The sequence below is a fragment of the Tiliqua scincoides genome, chromosome 1 (assembly GCF_035046505.1).
Source record: "Tiliqua scincoides isolate rTilSci1 chromosome 1, rTilSci1.hap2, whole genome shotgun sequence".
NCBI classification, from domain to species: Eukaryota; Metazoa; Chordata; class Lepidosauria; order Squamata; family Scincidae; genus Tiliqua; species Tiliqua scincoides.
Genome location: NC_089821.1, coordinates 152,052,838 through 152,072,447, shown reverse-complemented (window position 1 = coordinate 152,072,447; position 19,610 = coordinate 152,052,838). Strand labels below are relative to the sequence as shown.

Genomic DNA, 19,610 nt, shown 5'->3' with positions numbered 1-19,610 from the left:
ATTTCTATGTAGACAATAAATTTTACATTGCATGCAGAGATGCATTTGTTCTATGCAAATTATCGTTACATTGGTTTACAGATAATGAACGTGTCTTTCAAATACCACCCCCCAAATATTTTATCTTCATGAAATTTGGGGGTTATGGATCTTTGATGTTTCTCCGTACTTATCCCTTCATTTTGCACACCAGTATAGATACCCAACATAATTGCCCCCCCCCAAATAGTTGCCCCCCACCTCTAGAATCCCGGCTACCGCCCTGCTCCACAGGGGATCTCTCAGCTGCTAAGCTTAAAGTGATGCCTCAGCAGCAGCACTGCTGAAAGGGTGGGCTCTCCCATAAACTGAAAATATGATCAAAATGTGCACATTTTCTCTTTTGTCATTTGCAGTTGATGAGTTTCTTCATGAGACCAAAGTGTTTATTTCTAGCCAGCATCTGCTTAATGATTCCACTTCTTCCTTAATGATATTACTTGCGTTCTTCAGCAGACACCATGAATGCTATTCGGCCCATTGTATAAAATGAGTTTGACACCCCTGCCCTAATCTGTGATGAGTAAAGCTCCAAACACAAGCACATCTTTAACAATATTAACTGAAATGACAAGTACTGGTTATCTCAAAAGTAAACAAAAATGTAGAACTATCATATTACCAAATAATCAGCAAGTGTTGTAATGAATTAAAGCAGTGCCCATGGGGTTTTGGATGTTCAAATTCACTGGCTATATTTTGTTCACCACAGTACATTTCAAAGAAAAATCTAAACATTTTATAATTGCCTATATTTAATTTTCAATAAGTAGTAACTTAAGAAATCTCTTGGCTTTATTTCTGTAGATTTTACTTTATGATTTACACAACAGCTGGTGGAACACACATGCCACTTTCAGCATGCCAAAATATTACATTTGAGGATATAAACGCAGTGCATGTTTTTCGTTTCTTGCAGCTATATTTCTCAGCAAAGCTGGAAGGTTAATACTTAATCCTGAAGGCTTGTGGAATTACACTTATCTCGAGTTACAGAGCTGGTGAGAGAAACCTATATAGGACAAGATAAAAAAGAAAGCTATTTTTCATATGCCTTGTTGGGAATGTAAGCCTGCAAAACACTTGAGTAGGTAATTGTACAACTAAGAGGCTTCAGAGATAACAATTGACCCTGTAACCCGAAGAACTTCAAACACTCTACCGTCAGGGAAATCTGCTGCAGGAAATGCTGGCAAAGTTTTTGGAGTACGTTTTGTTTTTCACTGGATAGCAACCAGATCTGTTGAAATTGAAACCCACAACTGCATCTAAAAGGTCCCTATAGGTGTGTCTGTTGCACAGATGAATGACGGACAGGCTGTGTTTCAGGCACTTTAGCTACACTTACCAAGTTTCTCAGCTTGGAACCCTGATAGACCTTACCAATCCACAGAGCACAATTTGAAAATTATTGATGTACATAATTAATGCCTTCAGGCCCCACTCCTGAATAAAACTGAGACAGCCACCTGGTCAGTCAAAAAGTAGACAAACGGTTAAGATACCCAGTTGGAGGAATGGAGCTAATGAATATAGAGAAGGGATAGGACATAACTCTTAAATTAATGCTCTGTCTAATCCAGGGGTGCCCAAACCCCGGCCCTGGGGCCACATGCGGCCCTCAAGGCTTCTCAATGCAGCCCTCAGGGAGCCCCCAGTCTCCAATGAGCCTCTGGCCCTTCAGAGACTTGTTGGAGCCTGCACTGGCCCAACGCAACTGCTCTCAGCGTTAGAGCAACTGTTTGACCTCTCGCATGAGCTGTGGGATGAGGGCTCCCTTCACTGCTTGCTGTTTCATGTCTGTGATGCAGCAAAGGCAGCAAAGGAAAAGCCAGCCTTGCTTTGTGCAAGGCCTTTTATAGGCCTTGAGCTATTGCAAGACCTTCATTCACTCATATAAGTTCATCTTCAATATATTAATTTATGTAAACTTAGGCAAATTTATTCAAATTTTAAATGTAAATTCATTCTTTTTTTCCCACGGCCCCCGACACAGTGTCAGAGAGATGATGTGGCCCTCCAGCCAAAAACTTTGGACACCCCTGGTCTAATCTTTTAAATATGTTTTAATTGAAATGGTTTGATGTATACTGGAATGGCATCTTGCAGCATATTGAAGATAATGCCAAGGTAGTCCAGTGACAAGTGCACAGTAGTAACATAAATCTTTTCTGCTTTGAGGGCATGGTTTTTTATTTTCAGTTAACTGAGAAGACTCTAGAGAAGTGGTTCTCAAATTCCCCAGAAGTAAGTCTCCTGAGGTAAGTCAAGGGAGGGGTAAAGGCAGCAATGCAATGTCCAGGATTGCACTGCTGACGGAGGTGTGTGTGTGTTGTGATTGTGAAACCGGAAGTTGTTTCTGATGGCTTATTTTAAGTATTCTAAGATTTGGGGAGCCTTGTGGAGGGCTCTGCGAGGCTCCCTGCACCTCCTGGAGGTCGCTGCATTGCCCACTAAGTAAAATACTCCCCTTGGCCCCCAGCAGCAGCATGATCCTGGGGATTGTGTCACTGCCTTCCCTGTTTCCCCACCCCCGAAAGGGCTGAGGCTCTCAGGTTGGGGCATCATGACACCCCAGTTTGAGAACCTCAGCTCTAGAAAAATTCTAGAAAATCCTCACACTATGTGGCAAAATGCTGCACACCATGGGTGGCTTCCCAAAGTTGTACCTTTTTAGCCAGATTGTTTCCAAAGCATCCGCTCAACACCTATTCCACACAGTGATAGTAATATCAGTTCAGAATCACTAGCAAGCAGTCTTCATAGCTCAAACAAATGTCCTTTGTAACTGCATCTGAGAATTGACTGCCTTCTGTACAAGCATGCTGCATATGTGTCCTTGGAATATAAGGAAGACGGGACCAAACTACATGTTACACAAAATATGTCATTGGTCCTTGTGAGTGCTTGGGTTTTTCCTAAAGAGCAACTCATGCTGTGAGAGATCTGGACTGGACCACAGTCTGAAGGGAGAGTTTGTTAACTCTTTGCTCCCACTGTGCTTCTGATCTAGGTAACATACAAACGCCTGGTAGCTGATACTTATCCCAGCAGAAAAGCCATCGATCAGGCATGGTGTACTTCATCTGACATATAGTTTGTTCCTGGGGTGCAATGTGGTATATTTTTAGATGTAACAAACATTGTTAAAATGTGTAGAACGTTGGTACTGATTAGAGAATAATACTTTAAATTGATTTGATTTTAAACTCTACAACTTGCTCACATGCATACCATTCTCAGCAGGGACTGGTAAAAGACACAGTTACATTGGTATAATGATGCTGTGAGAACCTGCAGTTGCACGACTTTGTAATACGCCACAGTAACAAATATGACTCGGTTCTGTTGCCTATGTCCAGAATACACTTTCCAGTGTGGAAGACACTGAGACTTATCCTGAGTAAATCCTATGGGTAAAAGCTCCTGAAGACCTTAGGCTTTGGATAACTTTTAGCTTTGTGTTTAGTAGAAAAACATTAGAAAGGTTCTGCTATAATCTGAAAGCCATACAATTGTTGAGTCGTTTTAGTAAACAGGATTGAAGAGACTGAGTTAAACATGCAAGCGTTGTCTACAAATTCTAACAAGCTGAAATTGGTTGCTTGTTAAAAGATCTGCTGGCTGTACCAAGTTGTAAAAGGTGAAAACAGGCTGACAACACAAGGCAAGAACTATTCAATGCTGAATCATCATACAATTGTAGAATCGCAAGATACCGTGAAGACACAATGATGTTTAATTATGCACAGTGAAAGGTTCCGTCCTAAGTGGCAACAAACAAACTGCCCTGGCTGGACAGCTGGCAATTAGTTCTGATATTAAGCGTTGCTGGCTTGGTCTGAAGAATTGTTGCTCTCAAGACTCCGGGAAGAATGTTCTCTCAGCACTTCCATAGAACTGGTGGCGAGATCCAGACTTTGGGAGGAAAGCTTTCTATATCCACCTGCAGAACTGACAGCATCCAGTGTTTTGGAAGAATGGCTGCTCTCATCACCAGAGTTGGCACTAGCATCTCTTATAACTATCTCCTGCAAGGCATCGAATGTTAATGGAATAAAACCTTCATTGTCTGCAGTGAGAACAATCCAGGACAAATCTGTTGAAAACATCAAACAGAGACAGTTTTCTGTGAATGCACTATAAACTTGAACACTTTTTTGGCATTATAAATATGAGACAAGACATCAGGCTGATGGCCTATTAACCTTGATAGTATCAGATCCAATTGCTATATACTATACAACACACTGTCACCTGGCATTGAAAACTATACTAATTTCTCTGGTGATTTTAGATTAAATTTGCCTCCAAAGAAGATAGCAATAAATTTATTCTGACATTACTTTGGATAAGAGGCAACATTTAAAATGACACTGGAGTTTGTATCAAAATTACATTCAAGTGATGGGTTGGCTGGAAACATTTAGGTCAAGTTAAATCCCTGCATTGTAGCTATTGGTCTTGCATCTTGTATTTTCAGAAACAAAATGCTTTTATTCTGCACTTGCCTCCTCTAAAATAATATGGTTAACTCAGGGCTTTTCAGACTGGGGCGTTGTGACGTCCCAGCCTGTGGGCCCTGGCCTCTGTCCCCTAAAGTGGTGGGGGAAGCCAGGAGGCAGGGAAGAGGCAGTGGCGTGATCCCCAGGATCACGCCGCTCAGGGGGGCTGCAGGGGCTTGAGTACACTTACCTGAGTCTCCTGCAGCCTCCCGGGGGTGCGGAGAGCCCTGCGCAACCTTCTGCAGGGCTCCCCGCAGCTTTGAAAGCAAAAGTGGGGTGATCGCGCCCTGCCTCCACTAAAGCAGAAGGATATTCCAAGGAATATCAAGAAAGCAATCAGCCCTCCATGCCATGGAATGGTTTTAGCACCAGGCCACTGAATTGGGAAGCAGGCAGCAGTGCAAAACTGCAGAAGCAGTCAGGAGTATAGGCTGAATTCTGTGCCAAAGTATGCCAAACTCCCAGTGACTGTACAATTAGTACCACCTATGTTGCAGTATTGGCACCCATGACTTTAAATATTCCTTATTCAGATCTACATTCCTGAAACATTGTTTAAACTGCTTATATAAATACCAGACAACATATATGCTTCATTAGAAAAAAGGATTTCATTTTCTTTAATTTTTCATATACAGCATTACTACCAAAATTTCCACCAACTGGTATATTCAAGTGCAACCTATTTATCCATGGATTTTTTATCTTCATCTCAATTTGTCTCAATGCCTATTTGGGTGGGGTGAATTGAAAGTCAAATACACCTTTGCCCTGGCATCTCCCTGTTTCCAGGCAGCCCAAAACACTGCAAAAAGGCTCCGCCTGACACAGGCAGGGAAATAGCCCTGGAGCCATGGAAGAGCTTCCCCTCGAGAAGGAACAGTAAGACTCCTGGAGGCCCTGAGCCAGCTGAGACTGAAGAGGGGAGGGGGGGGCAGAAACCTCTGTAGCCAGAACACTTGCAGCAAGGTGGAACGCGCACGCACGCTCTCTCTCTCTCTCTCTCTCTCTCTCACATACACACACAGGGGCAGTGCAGTAGTAACAAAGGGGATTGCTTTAAAAAACCCAGGGAGTGTTTCCCCCCCCCTTCAGACTGAGATGGTGCAGGCTCTCTATGCTCCAGCCTACACATACAAAACAGCCCAGCAAGCAAGTCTTCCCAGCAAGCCAAAGTATGAGATTTAGGCTACAATCTTCTCCACACTTTCCTGCTAGTAAGCCCCATTGACTAGAACAGGACTTACTTCTGAGCAGGCAGGCATAGGAGTGGGCTCTCAGGCTACAATCCGATCCACACTTTCCTGGGAGCAAGCCCCAATGACTACAATGCGGCTTACTTCTGAGTAGAAATGCATGGGACTTGACTCTTAAAAGCTCAGCATCCCACCTGTGAAAGAAGCGGGACAGCTGGCAACCGGGAGGGCTGAGTACGGAGCGGAGGAGGGGGAGGCAATTGAGAACCACTGCCTTCGTTTCCTTCCAGCCCAAAGTGTCTGGCTGCAGCGTATTTGCTTAACTCTATGGAATTTAGCACAACAAATTTTTTCTTAATCGTGCCGGGTCATGGAATGCAACTCACAAGTATAAATAGGCTCCACCTGTAAGCCAACACAGAAATGGACAAACAGATTGGGCCTTTGACCCTCCTGCCTTTTCCTTGGGCTCTCTGTTTTCAGCAGAACCCTTTTGCCTCCCTCTGTTTGCCTCCCAGGGGATGGACAGAGTGGATAGGGAGATGCTCTTTACACTCTCACAAAATACCAGAACCAGGGGACATCCACTAAAATTGAGTGTTGGGCGGGTTAGGACAGACAAAAGAAAATATTTCTTTACTCAGCGTGTGGTCGGTCTGTGGAACTCCTTGCCACAGGATGTGGTGCTGGCGTCTAGCCTAGACGCCTTTAAAAGGGGATTGGACAAGTTTCTGAAGGAAAAATCCATTATGGGGTACAAGCCATGATGTGTATGCGCAACCTCCTGATTTTAGAAATGGGATATGTCAGAATGCCAGATGCAAGGGAGGGCACCAGGATGAGGTCTCTTGTTATCTGGTGTGCTCCCTGGGGCATTTGGTGGGCCGCTGTGAGATACAGGAAGCTGGACTAGATGGGCCTATGGCCTGATCCAGTGGGGCTGTTCTTATGTTCTCCTCTGACCCCTTAGTTCAAGCACCTCTTCCCTTTAGTCATAGTCAGCTGTAACCCTTCTATTGCAGCCATGTTACCAGGAGCCCTGACATGAGGGAGAGAACTGTGCACTGATTTAGTTGTATGAAAATGTGGTCTAGAGTGAACCTTTATATGACCAACCAGGTTTGCCTTTTGTTTTCAGCAAATCATGGTGTCCCTGCTCCATGATTTGCTGAAAACAAAAGGTCAACAAGGCCTGAGTTGTCACTCAGTAATGTTTTAGGGCAGTAACCGTGATGCTTTCTGTTTGCCTCTGAAGGCCTACATTCATTTCTGATCTATTGCTTCTAGTTCTGTTAAGCACAGCAGCCTTTGCCCCTTTCTTGAATGCAAGGTATGCTGGCTCCTACACAAAGATAGGAAGGTAAAGGTGGAGACTGGTGACACAGCAACACTGATGGTTCCCTAAGCAGGTGAAAGTAAAAGTCCCCTTTTCGGTTCTTAAGGCAAAGGGGCATTTAGGGCCTCCCTCTCTCAGAACACACACTGGATTTCTCCTGCTGCTCAGCTTTCTAACAACATCTCTCCCCTCTGTATAGAAAAGGCAGTTCAGGAGGAGCAGGCAGGCTTGCAAATGCAGGGAAGGGGGACATGATTCAGGAAGACAGCATTTAACAGCTTCTCTGCCCCATTCCTACCAAAGGATTTTTGTGCAACCAGTTTACATTTCTTATGGGGGTAAAACTGACAAAACCTGAGATTTGGTTCTCCTGGCACTTCATGCAGCGGTCCTGTTAGCACTGCAACAGCCACAGGTCTCCAAACTGTAAAACTATTATTGGATCAGAAGGGCAGACAGCTGTCAGCAGACATGCAGTACTTCTCATATTTTACATCAGCACTGTGGTTGCCGTGTTACAAGTAATTTTAGGAACTGCTAGAAATGCAATTTTACTAGCGGTTCCATTTATCAGTTATGTAACACGATGTTGCAAGCGACATCATGAGAAGATTGCCACTTACAATCATGTGAACCTTTAATCTTACTGCTTAATGCCTTATTTGACCTCAACTTAAGGCCAATACCATGCAGGACTTCAAAATACCTCTACAGGGGCCAGTACATAAGCCTGTGCAGCTAACACATGATTTGCATGTCAAAAAACTTCAATGACACAAACAAGACAGGCCCAAAGTCACATTTTCTTCAACTGTGAAGTTTCTGATGTGTGTAAATTGCTATTTATAGTAATAATAATAAGCCAACTCCTCCTACTTCCACTCATGTCCCTCCTATATCCCAACAACTTTCTGCACTAATCTCTACATTTTGGCATCTTCTATGGCAGGGTTGTGCCAACATTCCAGCTGTATCTGGATTACAACTGCATTGCATTTTTCTGGAATGGCACTGGTATCCATAGGACACCCAAGAGCAGGGGGCTTCTGCACCATCCAGATTGTCATTGTGCCAGTGTATATGGCGATATGCTGGTGTATCTCATGGATAGCACTGGATAGGAAAAAAACATATTTATTATAGCATTAGCTTTGGTGGGCTGAATCCAATGTTTGTCAAATGTCTTCCATATTCTCCAGTAGACCCTAAACTCACCAAAAAACTTAAAAAGTATAAAGCTGTGACAATGGCACAGTAGAAGGCATGAACATGCCTTTTTCTGAAGCAGTGCGATGACCAAAAGGAAACAGCACATTACAAACGTATCTTGGGGAGGGGGGGCATAAAATTGATAATTTCCGCCGGGAGTACAACTCAAATAATTCAGGACCCAATTCTATCCAATTTTCCAGTGCCGGTGCAGCTGTGCCATTGGGGCATGCATCCTGTCACAGAGGCCTCCTCAAGGTAAGGGAATGTTTGTTCCCTTACTTCAGGGTCACATTGTGGCTGCACTGGTGCTGGAAAGTTGAATAGGATTGGGCCCTCAGTCTGGTGAGCTGAACATCAAATTGAAGATAAAATAGAAATGTCTGGCTCTTTCATGTCTCAAAAACCAAACCAATATAACAAAATCATATTCTGTTCTGGAAACCCCACCCACGGACAGCTGAATCCACAGGTATGGGGGAATGCCTCCCCACCCTCTGCAGGCAAGGGGAGCTTCTGGGGGGGGGTCTTCTGAGCCCGGCAGAGGCCCTGCGTATGTGTTCATGGCCTCTGCCAGGCTCGGAATGACTGAGAAGGAAAAAAGTTACTTCCAATTTTTTGAAAAAAACCAGAAGTTGTGGTTTTTTTTCATTCTCAGAGTCATTCTGAACCCGGCAGAGGCTGCAGGTGGAGGTGCACTGCCTCTGCAGGGCTCAGAACATCCTCCAAAGATGAGGGGAGCAGAGCTTCCCTCACCTCCAAGGGGGTGTGTGCGGGGGCCGTGGATCCAATCTGCAAATAAATGAAACCACTGATAGGGGATCCATGGAGATTGGGTCCCACTGTATTTGTATATAATAATTTATTCACTGGCATATTGATCTGGAAAGAAAGCAACCTAGCTGTTTCCACTAAAGAAAATCCCATATTTCTGATTCCTGAACTCACCATGTTGCATTTCAACAAGACACAATTTGAAAATCTGCTGAACCACACTTAGACGAAGTTTACCATCACAGAGGATAACAGATCGCTTCTCATGCGCACTGGTCCCAGAAGAATCCTTCTGGGAATAAAAGAACAAATTGTTTTAGTGTATTAACAACCATTTTCTTTCAACCCATGCTCATGCACCTCAATCTAGCCAGGCTCAACTACAGGTATACAACTTTGCTGAATGTTTTCTGTGTGTGTAGAAGTGATATGCAGGATGCAAAACCTAAACCCTATATCCAGCACCCATGTAGGGATCCCTGTGGGGCTGAATCTGCGTATGTGTCCCCTACCAGATCATCAGTGCAGTCAGCTCATACTCTCTTGAACCCCCGCAAGGACTAGGGATGGGGCAACTGAACCCAGATCATCTTTGTTTCACTCAACAGTTGGCTGGTTTAAAGTTGACTGCCCTTATCTTTTTTAAAACTACTGATATGGAATAATGCAGAAAATTGTTAAAATTAAAACTCTCTTATCCAAGAAACATAACATTACATCAAAATCAATATCTGTGGTATTATACTTTCTCTAAGCATAGTCTGATTCCAGCAGCAAATAAAAAGGTACTAGTTCTTGAAGTGATTATTTCTTGAGCAGATACAGGGGCAGCCCAATTCTAAGCTTCCTGGTGCCCATGGCACCAGCAGCACCAAAATGGCAACCACCAGAGCCAATGGGAGCGGGGCTAGCTTCAGGAGCCTCCTCTGGATAACACAGCTGCGGGGTCAATGAGTCTCCTCATTTTTGGGCTGCCTCACTTTTTGAGCTGCTCCTCACTTCTGGGTTAGGATTTGGCAACAGAGTCTGCTGATGTCTCCAACCCCTTTCTCAGCACCATTCCGTCCACTCCCTGCCCTGAAAATACTCACCTCTGGACAGTGCTGCAGGAGCGCCATCTGTCCACTGGTGCTAAAGCTCAGCACCAACTGGGCCTGGTCCAGTGCAGGCGGCCTCTCCTGGTGCCATGAACATGCTTTACAGCACGTCTGCGACACCTAGTGCTGACGCTGAGCATCAGCGCCAGCACTCCAAGCCCTCAGGATTGGGCTCTCAGTCTGCTTGTTTTTTTCTCAAACAGTGTGCAAGGATCTGTGGGTTAGAGCCAAGAATACACACATAGAGATAGTTTCATTTATCATACACAACTAGTATACCCGAAACTTCTCAGGATAGCCCCAATCTTCCCTAAACAATTTCCTGGTCACATACCCAGTTTCCTGGTTTTCCCAATTTCCTTGTTGCATACCCAGTTCTTTTACATACACTTTGATTCCAAAGCAATTCACACTGCATTGATGTTTCCCTAGTAATTCCCAGAACCCCATCATGTACTTGCCCAATTCATATACACAAAAACAGATTTCTCTGAAGGAAGGAAGCAAGATTGCTAGTATTTTAAATGGTACAAACACCATGAAACATCTGAATACAGGCAATTCTTGTCAGAAAGTTACCTGACAAGTGATGTTAACAAAAGAAGGTTCACGAGATGATGGGTAGCGTGGCAGTGTTTTCTTCCCAGATTTCAGAAGTTCAGTTAGTTCTGTAAGCTGATGCTGTAAATCTGAAAAGCTACTACACAGCCTTTCCAGATGTTTCGCAATACAACTGGCTTCTTTTTCATTTCGCAAGCAGTTCACTCTCGAGAAATTTGAAGTCTCTGAAGAACTATGCTCGTGCTTGTTTGGCAAAGCTGGTAGGCTGGATGCTCCTGAAGAAGTTTCATGACCTTGGACTAGTGAGCGATTTGTGGGTTCAACATCCAAAGTTTCCAGGGTGCGGGGTAAATCCTTGCAATTCCTTTTTTCTTTAAAATCAATCACACCCATCAGCAGGTTGTGCTCGTTAGCAGGGCTCTTAATTTCTTCTATGAGTTTTCTTCGATTTCTAGGAGACTGAATTATCATGCAACCAGGCAGCACCAGCCCATCACTCAGTGGGTGACTGTCTGAAAGCTGCAGTTCAGAGCCTTCTCTTTTCACCGGTACATTTGTAAAGCAAACCTGAGCAGTACCTGAAAGTGCAGCAGAACCTTCATCACATCTGATTTCTTTGATCATCAAACGAAGAATGTACTTATCTGATCGGGAAGATGGAAGAAAGGCAGGGTCTGTTAATTTCTGTTTTCCAACCATTATCAGTAACAGTTTCTCTGTGAGGAAACATAATCCCTTTGGCCTCTCACTTTTCTCAAGCTGAATTTGTTGGATATTAGGTAAGTGGGTGGAAGTTAAAGAGTAGGCTAAAATTATATTGCAGGTATTGGAGGCTACAGTCACAATCTGAGTACTAGGTTCAAAAGTCATTATATCCGGAACCAGAATGCCTGGAATGCTAACTTTTCGGGTAGCTGTCACTTTTCTTTCAAAAGTCACCAGGATCAGGTGTGAAGCATCTTGGCCACTTCCTGTTAGGTAGTCCTTGGGTCTCAGATGAATGAGAGAACTGTTATCCGATCTTGGCTTGCTTGCAGGGATATGTGTCAGGTCCACAGGTGAAGATGAAGACGTTGAAACTGGTCCAGATTTGTCTTGGTCTGGTAACTTTTTCCCAGTATCGTTGGAAAGTTCTTCTTCACAGCCCGACGAGGCTGTCTGTGAAGGAACAGAGCTTCCTCCAACCTCCGTTGGGATTTCAAAAGCAATGCCTGCATTTAAGCTGCAAATCTTATCAAGTGGAAGTTCAGTAGCAACAGCCACTTGGGAACCCAAAGTTGCTTCGATAGCACAAACATAGCCCCCCACATCGAATATTGGGCAAAAAGCGCAAGCAGTTAAAGTTTTCTGATCGTCATCCCAAATATAGGAATGGAGGGCACTGCCTATCCCAACCACCAAGCGATTGCCGTCTTCAGTCCAACAAGCACAGTGGATAAGACCAGTGCCTTTAATATCTGCTTTTATCCTGGAGTTGTTGAGACGAACGGAGTGCAGCACAGAAGTGTCCCGAGTTGTCAGAATAGCCAAGATTTCTTTTTTGGGGTGCCATATGCAACCCTGGGGAAGTATAGGAAACAGCTCACCAATTTCTCCAATCTGATACACCATAAGCTTATTTCTTTCAGAAGTACTGTAACATAATTGCCACATGGTGATGTGTTTTTTATGTTGAATTGCAAGAAGTGCAGGAACATCAGGAACAGAAGATGGGCCCCAGTAAAGTCCGTGAACATGTTCAAATTGACCAACAACATTTGTGTTGCCAAATTTAGGTTCCCCATTCTGTTGGTATAAAGAAGTCAATATCACTTGTTTGCCATCTGTCCAGGCAATCCCATGCACAGGGTGTATGGCCTGATATAAGGCGTTAAGGCCAGTTCTCAGCAGTTTCCCTTTTCCCAGCTCCATTTTTAATTTCTGTTGAAAGACATCTATAAAGAAATCAGAAGAGTATTGTCAATTCTTGGCGAATTTGGCTTTACACAATATATATGGTAACACAGTGTTATGTAGTGGTTAGAGTGTTGGGCTGGAACAGGAAGACCTGGGTTCAAATCCCTGCTCAGCCATGAAGTTTAGCAAGTAAATTTGGACCAGCCACCATCTCTCAGCCTAACTTACCTCACAGGGTTCTTGTGAGGATAAAAGAAGGGGGAAGAGACATGTATCCCACTGATAGCCCAATTCAGTGGGCCACTTACACCGCCAGAATAAGCATTCCAGCAGCATAAACAGCTTTCCAGCTGTCACAAATGTGATGCCAGTGATCGCAGCCACCACAAGCAGCAAGTGGCCAGGTCCGTGTGACAACAGACCGTGAATGCCTGCCACCAATGGTAAGATCACGCAGGAGTTAGGAAGGAGGTGGGGAGGGGGTGAAACAGGACAGGGGGTGACAGAACAGAGGCGACAGGAGCAGAGAGAAGGGTGAATTGGGCCCAGGAAGGAGGTGGGTTTGGCTGCAGCATTGTCAACTGAATACTAAACCCCTTCCTGAGCCCAATCCACCTTCACTGGTCAACATGGACTTGCACCGGCAATATCATTGGTACAGGTCAAAGGGGGGCTTATCACAGAGGATGGAACAAATTTTCCCCCAAAGAGGCCTCAATATGCTGAAACTCCCTCATGGGATACAGCAGATGCCATGTTGGCACCTCTGTGTCACCACGCAAGGAGTCAGGTAGGATTGGGCTGCCCAGTCTTTGCAAGAAGGACTGTACATAAATGTGATAAACAAAAAAAATACTAACAAACAAATTAGGTCATACAAGTAGATGCGAATAATAAACAGTCTGGTTTGTTGCTGCCTTCCAGATCTGCTTGTAGTTTCTCAGAAGAGCTGATGGAAACCAAATGCTGGACCAGAAAGACCTTCAGCTTCATTCAGCAGGACTATTCTTAAGCTCTTACATTTTAATCATTTCAGTCTTGATTCCAAACCAGTCAGATCTACCACCATGTATATTAATAATAGCCACCTAGAAGACTCTGCTAATGAGGTAAAATTTGTCTACCAAAAACTGCTTAGTATTTTTTCCATGAGCAAATATCAAAAATGTTAAAAACAGACTGGATGCATCAGATGTGGTTCTTCATTCCAAAATACCTGTACATCAGAAATGTAATTCACAGTTGGGCCACAGGTGATCTGTTGGAGGCCTGTAAGACGCACTTCCCGTTTTTCTGAAAACTGGAAGTGCAACTTAGATGTCTCTCACAGGTGTTCTGAGATGCAGGGAAGCCATCTCCGGTTGCGTCTGGAAAGTACAAGCCAACCCTCAATGGTCCAGGTCCTCATGTGGTGTTAAATTTGTGGATGAGAAGGTTGACCTGTATTTGGTTTTGAATAGGCAACATGTTCCAAATTAACCTTTATTTCTTTTTCTAGAAATTAGCAACAAGGTAAATCTAAGAAAAACATGGAGCTATATTCTCCTGCTCTCCAGCCATAATTCCAAAAATTTGTTGTTCTAATTCTTTGTTTAATGGTGTCTTTTTGCTGTTAGTTCCTTTGATTAGCATTACAGAGGAAATAATAAATGTTCTCAAATTGCTTAAATTTGACAGTCACATTTCAGTCAAAACAGTCAATCAGTTCTTGAGTGTTTCTTGACTGAAAGAAATAAAAGATTGTTTTCTGACTTGGAAATTCCAAATAAATGCCATCTCCATCACTTTTAACAAGAGATTGTAACTTGTATGAATTTGGATAATTTCTCTATGCCAAAACTTGACTACTACTCTCTCACCCTTTTCCCAGAACACTTTGGATAAGGTCATATTCTGATAAATATTAGGACATCTTCATACATTTAAGTTTTCTGGTGTACTTTTAAAACAGATGTACATCTAAAAATGTAACCAGCCACCCAGCAAGGAAGTTGTTGTGGTTGATGAACTGACACAGCCCAGACACAGCCCAGATGAGCAGTAAGACCCACAGTCTGTGAATGACATTGTGAGAAATAGTGCATGACTGTGTATATGCATGCACATAAAAAGAGGGAAGATGCAGTTGAGGAGACTGTATAAGAGATGCTTTCCTGAAGCTTGTCATTTTGATTTGGCCTGTCTATGACTCAACTCACTTTCCTGATTATCAGATTTATATGTATCTTGTATTCTCTACCATAGACTCACTAATTGAGTCTCAGCCTGCGTTCCTATCTGTACAATCGGTTATATTTTTTAGAATGCCTTCTAAATGCCCCACTCCTTAATAAAAACTGTATATGTAACAAAGAGTCCTGTGTCACCTTACAGATGAACACATTTATTGTCACATAACATAAGAACATAAGAACAGCCCCACTGGATCAGGCCATAGGCCCATCTAGTCCAGCTTCCTGTATCTCACAGCGGCCCACCAAATGCCCCAGGGAGCACACCAGATAACAAGAGACCTCATCCTGGTGCCCTCCCTTGCATCTGGCATTCTGACATATCCCATTTCTAAAATCAGGAGGTTGCGCATACACATCATCGCTTGTACCCCATAATGGATTTTTCCTCCAAAAACTCGTCCAATCCCCTTTTAAAGGCATCTAGGCTAGACGCCAGCACCACATCCTGTGGCAAGGAGTTCCACAGACCGACCACACGCTGAGTAAAGAAATATTTTCTTTTGTCTGTCCTAACCCGCCCAACACTCAATTTTAGTGGATGTCCCCTGGTTCTGGTATTATGTGAGAGTGTAAAGAGCATCTCCCTATCCACTCTGTCCATCCCCTGCATAATTTTGTATGTCTCAATCATGTCCCCCCTCAAGCGTCGCTTTTCTAGGCTGAAGAGGCCCAAACGCCGTAGCCTTTCCTCATAAGGAAGGTGCCCCAGCCCCGTAATCATCTTAGTCGCTCTCTTTTGCACCTTTTCCATTTCCACTATGTCTTTTTTGAGATGCGGTGACCAGAACTGGACACAATACTCCAGGTGTGGCCTTACCATAGATTTGTACAACGGCATTATAATACTAACCGTTTTGTTCTCAATACCCTTCCTAATGATCCCAAGCATAGAATTGGCCTTCTTCACTGCCACCGCACATTGGGTCGACACTTTCATCGACCTGTCCACCACCACCCCAAGATCTCTCTCCTGATCTGTCACAGACAGCTCAGAACCCATCAGCCTATATCTAAAGTTTTGATTTTTTGCCCCAATGTGCATGACTTTACACTTACTGACATTGAAGCGCATCTGCCATTTTGCTGCCCATTCTGCCAGTCTGGAGAGATCCTTCTGGAGCTCCTCACAATCACTTCTGGTCTTTACCACTCGGAAAAGTTTGGTATCATCTGCAAACTTAGCCACTTCACTGCTCAACCCTGTCTCCAGGTCATTTATGAAGAGGTTGAAAAGCACCGGTCCCAGGACAGATCCTTGGGGCACACCGCTTTTCACCTCTCTCCATTGTGAAAATTGCCCATTGACACCCACTCTCTGCTTCCTGGCCTCCAACCAGTTCTCAATCCACGAGAGGACCTGTCCTCTAATTCCCTGACTGTGGAGTTTTTTCAGTAGCCTGTGGTGAGGGACCGTGTCAAACGCCTTCTGAAAGTCCAGATATATAATGTCCACGGGTTCTCCCGCATCCACATGCCTGTTGACCTTTTCAAAGAATTCTATAAGGTTCGTGAGGCAAGACTTACCCTTACAGAAGCCATGCTGACTCTCCCTCAGCAAGGCCTGTTCGTCTATGTGTTTTGAGATCCTATCTTTGATGAGGCATTCCACCATCTTACCCGGTATAGATGTTAGGCTGACCGGCCTATAGTTTCCCGGGTCCCCCCTCTTTCCCTTTTTAAAAATAGGCGTGACATTTGCTATCCTCCAATCTTCTGGTACCGTGGCCGTTTTGAGGGACAAGTTGCATACCTTAGTCAAGAGATCTGCAACTTCATTCTTCAATTCCTTAATAACCCTTGGGTGTATGCCATCAGGGCCCGGTGACTTATTGATCTTTAATTTATCAATGAGGTCTGAAACATCTTCTCTTTTAACCTCTATCTGACTTAACTCCTCGGTTAGGAGGGGTCGTTCGGGCAGCGGTATCTGCCCGAGGTCTTCTGCCGTGAAGACAGATGCAAAGAACTCATTTAATTTCTCTGCCATCTCTAAGTCTCCTTTTATCTCCCCTTTCCCTCCCTCACCATCCAGAGGGCCAACCGCTTCTCTGGCGGGTTTCCTGCTTCTAACATATTTGAAGAAGCTTTTATTATTCCCCTTAATGTTGCTGGCCATGCGTTCCTCATAGTCTCGCTTGGCCTCCCCTATCACCTTCTTACATTTCTTTTGCCACAGTTTATGTTCCTTTTTATTCTCTTCATTAGGGCAAGACTTCCATTTACGGAAGGAAGCTTCCTTGCCCTTCACAGCCTCTCTAACTTGGCTGGTTAGCCATGCGGGCACCCTCCTGGATTTAGTGGAACCCTTCTTTCTTTGCGGTATACACCTCTGCTGGGCCTCTATTACTGTTGTTTTAAGCAGCCTCCATGCACTCTGGAGAGACTGGACTCTTTTTACCCTCCCTTTCAACCTCCTTCTAACCAGCCTCCTCATTTGAGGGAAGTCCGCCCGTCGGAAGTCAAGGGTTTTTGTTAGAGATTTGCCTGGTATTCTTCCCAGTCACATGTGCTTTCATAGGCCAGAGCAGGGATAAACATAAGGCCCGTGGGCCAAATGCAGCCCTAGAAGCAATTTATCCAGCCCCCATTACAATTACAATTGGGCTCTCTCAGCTTGATAATTGGACTCTCTCATTTCTTGAAAGTATGAACAAGATTTGCACACTTTCTCTTCTTCATTTGTTCTCACACAGGAACTCATTAGCTGCAAAGTGCTTATTTCTGGCCATCATCTGCTGAATGATGTCCCTTTCTGATTAATGATGTCACGTTCTGCTGAATGTGCCAACCCTGCCAACCATTAGCAGGCACCAAGAATGCTGACTTCAGCCCTCTGTATGAAACAATTTTGAATGTCATCCCTGGGCCAGAGCCTACTTCATCAGGCACAAGAAGCCAACTCATCTACCCCTTTGGAATACTACATACATGTGACTTGATACCTGGTCTGGAGCAACATGCAGCAACACTTGCTCAAGTTATCCATTGTGTATGCACTTTTAAATCTTGCGCTGGACTTGCAATACTGTTATAGTATGGATTGTGCTAGCTAGATTGAACTGCAGTGGTCTGGAATCACATACAGATGCCACTGGTTGGTGGCAGGGGACTGGTACGCTGGAAATGAACACAACATTTTTCCTGTGCCGGCTCCTCTTATTAAAAAAAACACCTCAGAACTGTGTGACAGTCATGCTCCTTACCAGCAAGGACGATGACGCTGAGAGTCTGCATACCTACCTATTCATGACCTGCTAAAAGCCAGATCTATGGTGTACATCAGTGTTTCTCAAAGCTTGTCCTGTGCAGGATTACTTCACACGGTCCAGCTATTCAAAGTACTCCTGAAAGTAACTGAAGACAACATTGCCAGTTTCTTCTGAGTTAGGAGGCTGGATGCACTGTGAGAAACACCAGTAAGCTGGGTGGGACAGCTTTTTTGAGTGTGGAAATGCACACTTTGGGACTCTGCCTGCCGAGCCGAGCCTCCTGAGTGCTGAGTCATGTCACTGGTCTTGTTGCTGGGTGGCAGATGTCCAGGGGTCTCATGAGTGCAGATCCAATGGAGGACAGAGTGCCTCTGCCTTTGACCAGTGTATAGCAGAGGGAATATGGGCAGGTGCAGCTTTTTAAACCCTTCTCTGTTGAGCTGCACCTGCCCACATTCCCTCTGCTATACACTGGTCAAAGGTAGAGGCACTCTGTCCTCCATTGGATCTGGTCCCCCTGCATGAGCACCACCAGACACCACCTCAAATACCACTGGTGGTACCCAGACACTGATGGACAAGGCACGCCTTTCTTCCCTGGCACACAGAAATGGAAAGTGGGTCTGCACTAGGAGAGGAGTCAGCAGAACGCCTCTTGGAGTAGATTTATTGTACCTTTTCAAAGCCCTCTGAAGGCTTCGCTCGGGCGGGCATGTTTCTTTTCCCCTGCACTGCACTCAGTCACAATCCCCGAATCCTTCCAGGGCCCGCCCGCACCAAATACTCCACGGCTTCCTCAGAGGGTTCTTGTCCCCACCTCCTCTCCAGCGGTCCCCGCCCCCCTTCGTTCTTGCTCATCTGCCCCCCCCCCCCGTCGGCCACCCGCCTCCCGGCGCTTCTCACCTCACAGGGACGCGATCCGGTTCCCATTCGATTGAAGGACATCGGGCTGTTCTTACGCTCAGTTCATCCCCACTGGTGCCTGATGCCGGTTTGCGGTGGAGGGGGAGGAGCTTCCCGGCACCATGCCCTCGCCTCGAGCCGCCACAGGGGGCGCTGGCGTTGGACGCGCCGCCGCCGTCGATGGTAGCGGACGGCGAGAGGACGGGACCCTCCCCAAGACGCCTTGCGTCACTTTCCTTGCCTGGGAGCCTTCGTCATCGGCGCTCTAGCGACCGACTGGTCTCTATGATCTAACAAACGGCCCTCGCGACCAGAAAAGTCGCCTCGCGCCGTTGGGAGGGGCGGAGAGGAGAGGGGAGGGGCGGTTGGTCCCTCAAGGAGTCGTTTCGCGCCGTTGGGCACGTGCTCGTGGGAGGGGCGAGGGGGTTGGTCTCTCGAGGGGTTACTTCGAGCCGTTGTGCTCGTGCGAGGTGGGGGAGGTGTGAGACGGTTGGTCCCTCGAGCCGTTGGACACGTGCGGGGGGGGAGGCGGTTGGTCCCTCGAGGTGTCCCCTCGCGCCGTTGGGCACGGGTTTGGTCCCTCAGTGCGTCGCTTCCCGCCCCCTGAGGAGAATGAGGGGCAGTGGGGAGCCCTTTAACTTCCCTTGATAA

General features: G+C 45.3%; 1 protein-coding gene across 2 annotated transcripts; it reads right to left on the bottom strand.

The window, feature by feature from the left end:
* Nucleotides 1-765: 765 nt before the first annotated feature.
* On the bottom strand, nucleotides 766-19,140 carry LOC136636479 (WD repeat and coiled-coil-containing protein-like). 2 transcript variants are annotated; one of them, XM_066611580.1, is made up of 4 exons: nucleotides 18,960-19,140; nucleotides 10,736-12,651; nucleotides 9,234-9,351; nucleotides 766-4,138 (listed from the first exon to the last, which is right to left on the bottom strand). In XM_066611580.1, the coding sequence occupies exons 2-4, from the start codon at nucleotides 12,626-12,628 to the stop codon at nucleotides 3,861-3,863; spliced, it is 2,289 nt and encodes a 762-aa protein (XP_066467677.1). In that variant the 5' UTR covers nucleotides 12,629-12,651; nucleotides 18,960-19,140; the 3' UTR covers nucleotides 766-3,860. The 2 variants fall into 2 exon arrangements, with proteins under 2 accessions (XP_066467677.1, XP_066467684.1); XM_066611587.1 differs by having other exon boundaries at nucleotides 9,234-9,348.
* Nucleotides 19,141-19,610: the final 470 nt, after the last annotated feature.